This window comes from Apostichopus japonicus, chromosome 21 (genome assembly GCF_037975245.1).
Source record: "Apostichopus japonicus isolate 1M-3 chromosome 21, ASM3797524v1, whole genome shotgun sequence".
Lineage (NCBI taxonomy): Eukaryota > Metazoa > Echinodermata > Holothuroidea > Aspidochirotida > Stichopodidae > Apostichopus > Apostichopus japonicus.
The window spans coordinates 2511031-2524750 of record NC_092581.1 but is presented as its reverse complement, the minus strand read 5'-3'; the positions used below and the strand labels follow the sequence as shown (position 1 = coordinate 2524750).

The following is a 13720-nucleotide window of genomic DNA, read 5'->3' as shown; positions in this document are numbered from 1 at the left end:
CAAAAGCCGAAAATGACAAATTAGCCTTTCCAATCCTCATAATTTGTATGTTAATAAGAATAAACTTCGTGTTATGTGTCTAAATTTGTTGACAATGATTAAAAATTACAACCTTTTTTACGTAAATTTCACTTTCGTTGTCTCGTTGTGTAAAAATTAAATATTGATGAAAGAATTTTTTTCGAGGCTCCCTTTTGTTATTTGGTCAACTTTATTTGCCGTAGGACTATATCAAAGCACAAACAACGCATTAGCTTATAACTGTTTGCTATATACTTGACTTTCTGGATCATTGAATGTTTTGAAAATGATCTCTGTTCTATTTCATTTTTGATTTGAAAAGGATAAATATTATGTTTGAGTATACTATATAGTCTATGTCGTACTAATGATCGCATCTTTTCTACAGTGTAATCGGTGAAAAGGCCCATGGTACATGATATAACATTGATATAAGGTAAGAATAGGTATAGGCCTTTACAGCCTATACCGACATTTTGCATATATACAGTCATAGACATATGCCGTGTTTAGGTTAAAGACCAACGTTCATACACAAATTTTTGCATCTTTAATCATGTAAACTGTTAACTCTTGATAGATCGAATATTTCTTTAAAAAAAATGTATATGTAGATTCATCGGTACAATCTGCATAAAATTAACGCATAGGCCATGGACTAAATATATCTCTATAGAATAATGTATGCTATCGGTGTTATATTGTCATAGTACTTTTGCCTATATAGACTTCCCCTGCTAAACTTGTCAGTTAATTGTCCAAGTCTACCATAGATGAGTTTGTATATAGTAGAACATGTTCTATGCATAATTCTGCAAAATATTTGAGTTGATTATTACTATACAAATATATCGAAATAATATATTATCGATATAAAGAACAAGGTAGGCTATAAACAATGAAAATATAAATTAGTATTTTTTTTCACGGCAGGCATTTCTTGTTTTCACTGATGCTCTCTTGTGCACCTTCATTATGGTAGTAAAATGCCTGGTGTATATAGGCTGATATTAGGTTTTTGTATCCTAATCGCACTATGACATCATACATTTACAACATGACATATGACATCACACATTCCCAGACACGACTTATAAACTTTTTTCTGAGTTGTTTGGAAGAGTTGTTCAAGTTCACAATGATCTCTGTCATATCTAAGCAAAACAGTATGGTTGGATTGGTGTCCTCTTTAACCTTCATGTGGTGAAAAAGTCTATATATATAGAATAATGGTTTCTTAATGCGATCAATGGCAACCTCATTTTAAGAACTATTCGGATAGGATTGGGGAGGGGGGGAGGGAATTTTCGACCGACCCCAAATGGTGATTCAAGTTTCACCCAGTTTGCGATGCCCTTTTAAGTATTGAGAACCCAATAATAGCCCAGCCCCCGTGGTTTTCTTTCCTAGTGTCTGCGTGCGTGGGTGCATGTGGGCGTACTATAGAGCTGTACACTGATTTCACATGAGACCTTTCACGGAAGTATCATTTCTAATAGGATCTAAAAGTTACATATAAACTGTTGCAACGAAGATTAAAGTGTGTACTGAAAGCATATCTATCAATAATTTAACTTTTAAGGTATTGATTAAACTTTTAGGTTCATCAAAATAAATTGTTCGCGACGTAACATGTCATGAATGCCGTTCTGCTGACGAATAATCAGGAAAAAAAGGTTCGATATGGAGGAAGGGAATGGAAGGGCATGATGGGGGGGGGGGGTGGGGGTAGGGGAAACGCAACAGTTTTTGTTTTGGCAATGTTTGATATATTAGCTGACAAGACATAATACATAAAATTATTACACGTATATATTTGCGTGCCTACTACTCTGTGATGTGTAGATTGCGGGAGTCTTTCGTCAAGAAATCCATCTCTTTCCATCGCCGTATACTTTACGTTCTATAACCTTTTATCTTTTGTAGCAATAAAAGAGGGGTGGGCAGTTGCACACAATACGGGAATGGTCTTTAAAGTCGATATAAACATTCAATCATATCAAAAAAATATATTTTGTAAGTATCTTCGATGTTGGCATTCCGCCACGTACGTTTATACCGTGTCATATATATACTACAGTTAATTTGTTGTATGTATACAAGCCAAGTTCTGTCTAATATTTGAAAGGCTTTCGTTTTCCAATATCAGTGCTATATATATATATACCCTGGGTGAACGTTCTTTCTCTATTGATCCCATCCATGCATTGAGTATAAGTTTGTTAAACCGAGTCCTTTATGAATTTATTCTTTTGAATTCAGCTCGACGTACTTTGTTTTTGACAAAGGCGATATACTTTTATTGTTCTTTCGATGAGTGTCAATGATTTATAGGTAGCTGTGATATTTTAATCATTAAAAAAAGTGATGTCTATTTTTTTCTATCTTCACTTTTGACATACAGACGGCCACATCGCCATAGCCCATATATTATGGAATCGCCTGTTTTTGGCATCTCTGTAGCAGTTGTCCTGGTCTTTATTTCATCTTTAATCTTCATATTCGTCTGTCTAGTCTGTAGTCGGCCAAACTTACGAAAGAAGATATTTCAAAGAAGCATAAGGAGTAAATCTTTCACTGTACGGCCACTACCGTCAATACCCCGGGAAGACGGAACTACAGTTGCCAGTGGCAGTAAGAAAACAAAGAAGTCATTGGAAGATCCTTCGTTAGTTGGAGCTCATGGACTATTTAGAAGTTTGAGTAGAAAGAGATATATAAGCAAGAAAAAGCATTTAAGCAGAAAGCGAACGTTGGGTAGTAAGAAACACACGGTTAGTAGAAAGACGGAACGCCGCAAGACAAGGGACAAGGCAAAAGAACCTAGGGACTCCAGAAAGCAAACACACTCGAAAAAGAAAGGAGATTTAAAGAACTTGAACGGAGATACAGTCCCCACTCGAGAGACAAATTCTACCAATAAAGAGAAAAGGGGAGATTCAAACAAAGATAGAATAGCTCAAGTTGAAACTAATAAATCTACCAATTTTAGATGCCGATCTGAGTCGGAAGGACGACACAGAGAAAGAAGTTCCAACATTTCTAAAACCAATTGTGATCCTTTGTCAAAAGCAGACGGGAATGATGAAAACGACATCCTACGATCTCAATCTGAACCATATCTGACGATTCTAGATGATGATCCAGTAATTCCGAATGTTTCAACCGGTGCATATGACATCGCGGAAACAGCCTATGATCACAAGATATTCAGAAGAGACACTTCGGTTTTAAACGACTTTCCCATGGCGAACGCTCGCTCAGGGCATGTGGACCAGGCTAGTGGATAAATGACGCATTTAAAGAAGGAATTGAGGCATGACAACTATAGAAGAGCATCCCGAACTGTGCATCGCGAAGGCAGTTTATGATGCTCACATGATATACAGGAGAGAGTGTTAAAGCAATGTTCCGAAAAGGCAACCAATGTTTTCAGGAGGCAGACAAGGCTAATGAATAAATGACGCGTTTAATGAAGGAATTGGAGAATGTAAAATGCAGTGTATGTCAAACGGTTTCAATACAGTATCGTGGAGGCCGTCTATGATCACAGGATATACTATACAGTACTTGAAAAACAGTTCGGTTTTTATGGGAATTTACATTGCGAACAGTACCTCTGAGTCGACGGTAAAGGCGAGCGGATAAATGACGCGCCTTAAGACGGGATTGGGGCATGCCAACTGCTAAACTTGTCGAGAGGCTCAAAAACATATAGGCAAAAGATCTTTACAATATAATCGCCAATAAATAAGCCTTATGGCAAATGGCAGAATATTAACTTAAAGTTAGGGTAAATTATACATCATATGATTAGATGGGACCGATGTGATAAAGCATTCGGTACATTGGAGAGCCCCATCAGCGAGTTCTCTACTGTTTAATACAATATGGACAATTTTGAGTGGTAAGAGTTGAGAAAATGCTTCTAAATGTTTCATATGCAAACTTGATGCATTTATTTATCATTCTTTCTGCGTTTTCGGTGGACACAAGTAACAAGATCGCTTATGGCATCGCCAATTGACGCATTCAACATAAAATTATGTTTTCAGCTTTTATTTTTGTAGGGACAGGGGCAATGTTGCCTACATTCAATTCTAAAAGACTTATGTAGGACAGTTGTTGATGTATATTATTTTATAAAGGTGATTTGGCCCTGTGATCGTTGAGGAGGTAAGGGGGTGGGGGGGGGGGGATTGTATACCTACACATCGTTATTCATGGCAGAGTGTAACGTTAACCTGCGGTCTACTGGATATTATTGGAAGTTGGAGACTTCAATGGGGAAATTCTCCAGTTGCAGTTTACATATATATTTATTCATCTAATTCACTGTAGCATATATATGTATATATCAAATGCTCTGTACAACATATTTACAATAGGCAAATGACAAGTGGTAGGCTCAGATTCTCAGTTCAGAATGGCATACTGGGATTAAACTACCAGTCCTTATATACAACTCTGGAGGTCGCACAAGCCTCCTATGTTAGCTGTGCTCTCCGTGTTAGCTGCACGATTTGTAATATATTAGAATATGTAAGCTGCAATTTCCAATATGTTAGCATATTATGTTAGGTATGCTATTTCTAATATGTAAGTCAGCAGTACAATCTCCCAAATATTTAGCATGTTAGCTGTAGTACTGTTTACTGTACTATAGGGAATGTGCACGGTCGAGTGACCACAAACCAATACCCAGCAGAGAGCTAACAGTTGTAACATGGTCAGATTCACTAACCAGATGCACATAACAATAGAAACAATAGAAAACATAATGATAAAGCAAATGACAATATTTGTGGAAATATTCCAATTCTGACACTGACGACTGTTGTTGTTGTTGACAATTGACAATTCATAATCATGGACGGTAAATATGAATCTAAGAGACTGATTTCGGTCAGCTTGCGGCTTTGATAAGCCAATGAGGCTTCTTCGCGAGTTCCTGCTTGTAGGAGGATCTAAAAAATACAACTGTTCTTATAATCTTGTGTAAAACCTAACGAAGGCAGAAAACTGCGAGAGAGACCTATTGATAACTTTCAGCTATAGATGGCATTGGTAAGGGATCGCTATAAAACCTTAAGACAAAACAAGAGATAAAGGCGGCAGAAATAACTGTTTATTTCCTGTTATTATAGATTTTCTTCAACATAGTCACTTATTTGGCATGTAATAACTCTAGCAATAAATTATTTTAATGTTGTTTATGTGTAATTGTTTCTATGTTGCCTCTTCCGTTTCTGCCGGATAGTTTCAAACAAGTTCTTTTTTTCTAAACATGTAAATCAGATAGAGAATTATATGCGTTATTGAAGTAAAGTGTTTCTGTGTTTACTGTGTTCTTAATGAGTACTCATACTATATATAGATTGGAAATTGCAAACAAAGGAAAGTGAAAATGAAACAAAGCAATGTCATTTCTTTGACACAACTTCGTATTTCCTCCGGTCAACTATACATTTCACAAAGTATTCCCGTGATACAGGTCTCCCATGCATTTGTTGTGCACGATATTGGATTTTTTTCTTATTGATTTTATCGATAACGTGAGGAAGTTCAACAGTCTCTTTGTACGTCTATAACTTCTAAACGGAAAATCGCATATACGATTCAGGTGTCTGCAAGTGGTTATATGGTAAGTACACCTTCGTTTCACCCATTCTTATGTATACCATGCTAGTGGGACTCGGATGCTACTCAGGCGCGTAGCCAAGGGGGGGGGCGAAGGGGCAGCCGCGCCCCCCCCCCCCCCGTGAGCATATATATATATATTTTTTTAAATGTTTTTATGATATCGCTAGTAATTTCAAAAGAGAAAATCCTAAGATGCAACTTACAAGGCCTGGGAAGTGCCATTTCGAGCGACCTGGGAGGCATTATGCATGAGCCAACATTTTCTTGCACGCTTCGCGCCAACTTATGGTGGCGCTACGCTTAGATAGTTTGCAATGCCGTATCTACGGCTCTGATAGTTTGCCCCCTACATTTTCGCCCCTCCCTTGGCAAATTCCTGGCTACGCGCCTGGTGCTACTAAGTATACAATACCACTACATATATCTCACGCTTGATAAATGTCTCTAATATTATAAGGGGACGAGATATTGTTATATATAAATCTCAAGCTTTTAATCTATAGGATAGATGACTATCTACTCTTAATCACACTGATGGATTTTGTGGGCCTAAACATACTCGTCGCCGTTGTTTCTTTTTCTTTTTTTATTCAGAAATCTGACATAGATGCTATAGCATTTTACGATATAAGTACGGTACCTGTACTGATCATGTGCAGAGCCTTGTATTCATACCGGTCCAGTTTGGGAAATAATTACTCTTGCTTTTCACGGAAATATACCATAGTTTGCATAAGCCGGAGTAAGGCATGTTTAGTATACTAGCTACATGGACTACGTGTAAAAGGTATTAAGAATTAACCGTACATCTACTGGCATGTACACTGTATTAACATAAGGGACTCTTAGCAGTCTGGTAACACATGCATTGTGCATAGTAACATGGACCCGAGGAGGAGGCTTACTGGATGTAGGCAGTCACCTGGACTAGTATGTTAATTATTCATAATAAACCATTTCTACGGGATGTGGCCATGTTGTCATGTCGCAGTGACCATTCTTCATATGCTACAGTCGGTCATTATTTATACATGGTTACATAGACCCGAGAAGTGAGGTGTATGCTGGGCCAACAAGTCAAAATAGTTATCCGTTTACTCGGTGTGTCCATACAGTGATTTAAGAGATTATTCTGTATACAGTCGAATTCATTCTGCAGTATATAGCATGCAACTATATGCTGATACATTGATGGCATAACCGACATAACTGAATTTCTTTTCATTCGTGTTTCCTTCAATTTCAGGTCAAACTCTGTTGTTGTTCAAAGGCTAATGGCTGGGAGAGTTCCGTTAATATTCTTACTGCCTGCTGCTTTGATATTTGTTCTCATGATTGGTTCGCTCATCTATGGATGTATTTTATGCCTACGAAAAGCAAAAGAGAAACTAAAATTTCGTGTTAGTATCGAACTTGGAAAAAAACCCAGAAACGACCGCCCTCTCCCCGCACTCCCTGGTAAACAACATTGCAGAGGTGAATGTAGCAGAAACGTTGTCCAGGGAATCAGAGTGGAAAAGGAAACAGATAGAGAAAGACTGGAAAGGAAATTGAAGCAAGTGGAAAGAAAAGGTAGATCAAATCCGCGGCGAAAAAACGATAAAGAAAAGGCAATAAATAAACCGCAAAATCCATCGAATCGTAGACAAAAACTAAGAAGGGTGAGACAAGTCGATAAGGAATCCACACGTGGTTTAGGCATAGAACTGCTGGACCATAGACCCAACGAAGAACCACGACAACATCCATTTATAGTCTGCAAAAGTGGTTCTTCGTGTCAGACGATAAGTCACCCAGAACTTCCACAGCACAGTGATATACAATTAGATAGTAGTTCTCACACGGTCAAGGGAAACTTGAAACTGCGATTAAGTAGAACTGAATCAAACCTGATGGAAACCGGTATCAATCATGAATATTTCGAAACTGGCTTCTCTACAAGTCGTGCACTTACTGATCGTTTTGAGTCGCACCCAATGGCAGTGCAGAGAAGTGATATTGGTCGCAATGTGTGTCGACCACATTATGACCGGGATATCGTGGCATCGAGTACGAAGACGGTAACCGATGAAAGAGATGTTACACCGGCGAGGATCCGGAAGGAGCCTTCGGCATACATATTGTTAAAATTTAAGGACCACGGCTGTCGTGAATCAGTTAGAAAGGCGCGAATACAGCACGAGGAATGAAACGAGTGTCCACACTGCAGGTACGCCGGTATCAGTTCTGCGATTCCTGAATCGTGATAGAGGGTGGGTGTAGCCTACACTTTAGAGCACAAGTTAGGCTAATACATCACATATATGAGGCTACACAATGTTCTTGGCGGATCACCTTTATATATTGTCGGGAATACATGTTGAATGTTGACTTCAGGCAGAACATTTATTTTGCAGAAAGTTAAAAAAAACACTGCAATCAGTCCAGGCTGTTTTTTCTAATACTGCATATTTAATTTTTGAGAAATGTTCATTTAAAACATCAAACTTGTCTTATCATTTAAAACGACTGGATTATTTAGTCTAATACATTAACTGTACCGTACCATTGTAGATCAATTTCTCAGATGCAACACAAAACATAAGAGGGAAAAAATAGAAACTCTATTACAAATTTGCCTATATAGGACAACGGTTGTTCAATAATATCCAATAAAGGGTTAATATTAAGTATACACTGCTAAGACTTTCATCGATTAGCTGACGTCATCATCTCCTTATCCGTAGCCTAGGGTCTTTAGCCTTAAAGGAGCGTTCCAGAACTTTAGTGTATTGTGAAACTTGACTTCGGAATAAATACCTAAACATTACTTGCACTAATTTGTGTTTCTTAATTTTCTGGGTTAATGGCATATAGTATCAAATAAATAATCCAATAATGTTAAAAAATAAGACGAAATTCGCACACGCGAATTTACAGTGCCAAGTTTTCCACTACGTACACTGTATCAGCAAAATAAAAATGCCAAATATATATCAAAAGAGGAGGCTCGGGGTCCAGATCCTCCTTGAAGTTCATGGATCCACCTATGACCAAGTCACCTCTGAAATGAACTGACAATAGCCAACAGGTCAAGAGGTCAATTCAAAATCATATGTTGGAAGAAAAATTCACTCTAAAAGAGTCTGGGTACGAAAACCAACGGAATGATCTGTTCTGATATAAATTTCACTCCCGGAATATTATGACCGCGTGATTACGACAATGTTATTTGTTAAGCATATCATCATATACCAAACCGCATGGGTCGTTAAGAAATTGATTTTCGAACCTATTGTAATTTTAACATCTAATCCGCTGGTCGCAGTGGCGGAGCGTCCATACAGTCAGGGGGGCGGATGCCCCCCCCTCCCTGGCGGACTCAAATGGACTGCTGGCGCCCTTTTCAGCTTTTTACCACTTTTTACTTATTCGCGATTATTGACTTTTTTTTATTGCGCTTTCATCTTCCTATTGACATTTTTCACATTTTGTTGGTGTAATCTTTTGGCAAAATGCTCTAACGGCGGTCTTAACCCTAACTTTCAACACCCATATAAACTTCCGAGTTGTCACAAATGGCGATGACACCTATTTATTCTTCGTTTATCTGCAAATTAGCAAGGCCCGGGAAGGGTTATTTCCGGCGATCTAGGGAGTATCTTTACTCAAAAAAATTGTGTACGCTCCGCGCCAACCTGTGGTGGCGCTCCGCTTAGATGGTGTCGAAAGCGCCCCTACAGACCATTCTCGCCCCCTGACCAATACCCCTAGCTCCGCCACTGGCTGGCCGCAACGTACACCCATGCATATAGCATACGCCTATAAAATCCCCATTGACGTATACACTTTAAATCATAAAAGTAATGTGGTCTCTCAGTCTAGATAGAAGTTCTCCCCAGCTAAACGCTGCCTACCATTAGATAGCTGACAAGTTGGCCGTTCATGACACTATCAATGTTCCGTATCATGACCATGCATGCAGATTATGTTTGTGCTATGAGAGCCTGAAGTTTTCGTAACTTATAAACAAACTATTTTACACAGTATAGTTAACAATTTTCGATCGCTGCTTATTATTAAGGGGTCTGAAGGTACCTCAGTTAACCCAATTTTTGCACCGCATGTACTTCCATTCATGCTATTCAACTAGCAAGCCGCAACAAAACATAGATCCTGATTAGTAGCATATCAAAAACAAGATGTTTCCCTGCTGCTTTTAGGCACCATGACGGAGAACACTCGGGCGGATTGATATAGACTCTGATAGGAGTATGCCACCCCATGACTTTAAAGAAAATAATACCTTATATGGGAACTAAAAGAACTTCTCCCTGATTGTACTAGTCTTGACCAAGACGTTTTTCGCTTCGTGATATCAGTTTAACGCGCTATAAACTTCCATTCTTGAATATCGCCCCGTATCGCAACCGAGGGCGTACTGCAACAATATTCCGACATAAAGCCATGTGAGCAAACCAAATTTAGTCATTCAGTTGCAGTTCACATATGGCTGAATATAAAATATTGCTCCGACATTAAAGGATTCCCCTACCATATTAATATAGTTTTAAGAGCCTCGCATGGGGCCACAGATTGTGTCCCAGTTATAAATATGTGTGTATATATATATATATATATATATACGGGATTTGATTTGTGAAAGTGGGGGGGTGGGGGGGGGGGAAACCTGCCATCAAGACTATCTAAGCGGAGCGCCACCATCGGTTGGCGCGGAGCGTAGAAGAATTTTTTCAGCTTTACAAACCCTCCAGATGGCCGGAAACGGCACTTCCCGAGTGCTCTAAGCTGCATGTACCCATCCTTGAAATATGGATCTCATGTCTGCAATTGTATCTAGATAGTTAATTATCGTTTAAAAATTTGAAGAGGATTGATAGTATAACATATGGTCAGATGGTGATGTACAACTTTTGTTATACGTCACTATCTAAGCGGAGCGCCATCATCGGTTGGCAAGGAGCGTCGAAAATTAAGCAAAAAGGAAATCCTAGATCAGCAAATATGACACCTCTGGTAACAATAAATCGCATCTAGACAATTCTTTCCCCTAAAAATTATTAGTATATTGTGCATTGGACCGATCAAAAAAACGGAAAAACGGAACTCAAAGCCACACATTATTTTATCGGCCCTACCGAAACTGCCAAGTGCTGTATACTGTAACAATGGATTTAATGTGTTACTGTGTTAGTGCCAATTTGTAATTTACATTATTCGATTTGCATGCATCATTCCAGGATTTCGAGCAGTAAAGAAATTACATCGGCATTGCCACTGCATATTGTTGAATGACACGGGGGGGGGGGTGTCATGTGTCAGTATATTGAATTTAATTATTGATATACCCAATATGCAAATCTGGCTTTCGTAAATCGTTTCTCTGGATTTAGTAATTCAACGCATTCAGTAGAGCAGCAACGTTGAAAATCAATTCCTGAAGCTAGCACTGTAGCACATTCCGCGGATTCATCACATGCAGAATTGAATCGCTAGTTTGTTAGCTCCAGGATTCATAACCTGTGCTGCGAGCCATGTGCTAACTCCAGCTCCAGTTATTCTGCATGCTTCATGCTACTATGTTAAACACAAATTCGACTTAGATTCGAATCAAATAGGCCTATTTGATAGAGCTGTTGTGGGGGAATAATTTCAATTAGGGTTGTTCACATTTGTCTGCAAAAACGACAAAAAAAAAGAACTAAGGAGGCTGGGGAAAAGTGGAGGGGGGGGGGGCAAATGCCCCCTCTTGCCCCCCCCGTAATCCCGCCCATGTATATATATATATATATATATATATATATATATATATATATATATAAATGATAATCGTAATGAGTTGGAAAATCAAGAACAGTGAAAAAACTTCCAGCCTCCACTGGGATTCGAACCGGGCCTACCGCTTTATATGTGGACACCCTAACCACTATAGGTTATGGCCATGGACGCTGATTGTATGTCCAGAGGTTCGAAACCGGTAAGGAAGTTCTGTTTTGGTGACATTCCTATACTCTATAGGCATCCAACATATATATATATAATATATATATATATATATATATAATTTTCTGGAAATTTTCTGCGTTCTTACTTGAAAACCGCAACCCTCAAACCATTTTCTTCTTTACATGGCGAAGATATGCAGAATTTTTCAAATTTGGTGGGATTTTAAGAATTCATCTAGCCAAAAAAAAAAACAGGGTGTGTGATGTCATCACGGCAATGCATCTGCAAAAATATCTTTGTTTTAGTCTCAATAATATTTAACTCGATCATGCACAGACCAGCTGGCAAAGAACAAAAACCCCGTTTCTACAGATGCGGTTAGATCAAATTCAATTTACAAGAAAGTTATATTAGTCAGGCAAAGAAAAAATAGCAATTGCCGTTATGACATCATAGACCTGCCTATACTGTGATCCACTCCATACATGGAAGTGACATTTAGGTGTTTTTTTTTAGCTATATCAAAATATGTTACGTTCAATGAATCATATCTCGGGGGTTAGGGACAGGAAATTGATATTGGGTTCTAAACTAACACTGTGGAAAGTTTTTCTTCCCCGTAAAAGGGTCACATCGACTACCACCGGAAATATGTTTGAATAGAATAATGATTTAGCTATATAACTCGAACCTCAATACCTTTCTTATTATAGTATTGTCGCTAAGAACTAGTGTCAGCTGGTTCTTTCACTGAATGCCAATATTTGTTCTCAAACCAATGGTTCGTTGTCAAAGGTTTGTTGTACGGAATGCCAAATGTATCAAAAATGTCCAAAACTATATAAGCATGTCCAAAAAAATATAAGCATGTCCAAAAAAATATAAGCATGTCCAAAAAAATATAAGCATGTCCAAATTTATATAAACATATCGAAACTAATATAAGTATGTCCAAAAATAATATGATCATGCCCAAAATAATATGAGAGTGTCGAAAAATTATATGAACATGTCGAATGTAACTGCTAACTTCAACTTTTTAGTGAACATTTTGGCATCTGAATTCACGCCATCTGTTGCAAAATATCCAAAAAAATATAAGCATGTCCAAATTTATATAAACATGTCGAAACCAATATGAGTATGTCCAAAAATAATGAGAGCATGTCCAAAATAATATAAGAGTGTCGAAAGACTATATGAGCATGTCCAAAATATAAAAAAGTGTCGAAAAATAATACAAAAGTCTCGAGCGTAACTGCTCGATTCAACTTAGTAATGAACAGTCAGGCGTTTGAATTTTACGCCATATGTTCCAAATATCAAACTTTTTATTTTGGTATGCTGAAAACAAAAACACCATATCCAGCGTAACTTAAGACGATATACAGTTCATCCATTACCGTATTAGTGTGTGTGTTAATATTTTAATGATATTTCGATCAAGAACGATTTTATTTTCGAGGAAATATTAGTTGAGTTGTTTCGTAGCGCGAGTGATCAACCTGGCCCCAAGGTGCTGTAACTATCAGTGAGTTTAATACGAAGAACCACTGTGACCAACATTCCACGCGGTTTAATCAATAATATGTAGTTGGCGAGTTCTTCCCACGTTTCCATCTTGAAATTTAGTTAAAAGGTGAGAGTGAAGATTAAACGTTGAATACCCCTAACCTAGGCTTATTTTTTTTTAATTCTGGGCTAGTGTCCGACTTCGCCTGGTAACCGTAATTAAGTGTCACAATTTTCCGTTAAAAAAGTAACACAGTATAGTAGTTCATTTTCACAGTCAACGTACGCATGTGTGATAACTACTGTACGTTGTTAGCGCTTGTGCATGTTGTACGTACTTTCGCACGTGAACTTCTTTGCCTTCGCAACAATATATGAATAATCTCAGCACCTCTAGGCAGGGCGAAACCACTCACATTACGTAGGGATGTAAGAAGGAAAAATGTTAGGTGATGGTCTTGTTTTTACATATTTTGAATTATTTGCGTCACAAAAACAGAAGAATGTTTCAATAATACATTGTCATAATGATAACCATTGTGTCAGTTGATACAAATTACCTCTAAAGAAGGTATTGTAAGCTAATTTTTTTCGACAT

The 13720-nt window shown here is 38.0% G+C and overlaps 1 protein-coding gene across 1 annotated transcript; it reads left to right on the top strand.

Annotated features, from left to right (window-relative positions):
* Positions 1-175: 175 nt before the first annotated feature.
* LOC139962998 (uncharacterized) lies at positions 176-8470 on the top strand. Its single transcript, XM_071963443.1, has 3 exons — positions 176-457; positions 2426-5665; positions 6911-8470. Exon 3 carries the CDS (start codon positions 6939-6941, stop codon positions 7851-7853), a length of 915 nt encoding a protein of 304 aa, XP_071819544.1. The 5' UTR covers positions 176-457; positions 2426-5665; positions 6911-6938; the 3' UTR covers positions 7854-8470.
* The last annotated feature ends 5250 nt before the right edge of the window (positions 8471-13720 follow it).

Coding starts and splice junctions, on each gene's coding strand:
- LOC139962998 (XM_071963443.1), top strand. CDS start 6,939: ATGGCTGGGAGAGTTCCGTTAATATTCTTACTGCCTGCTGCTTTGATA.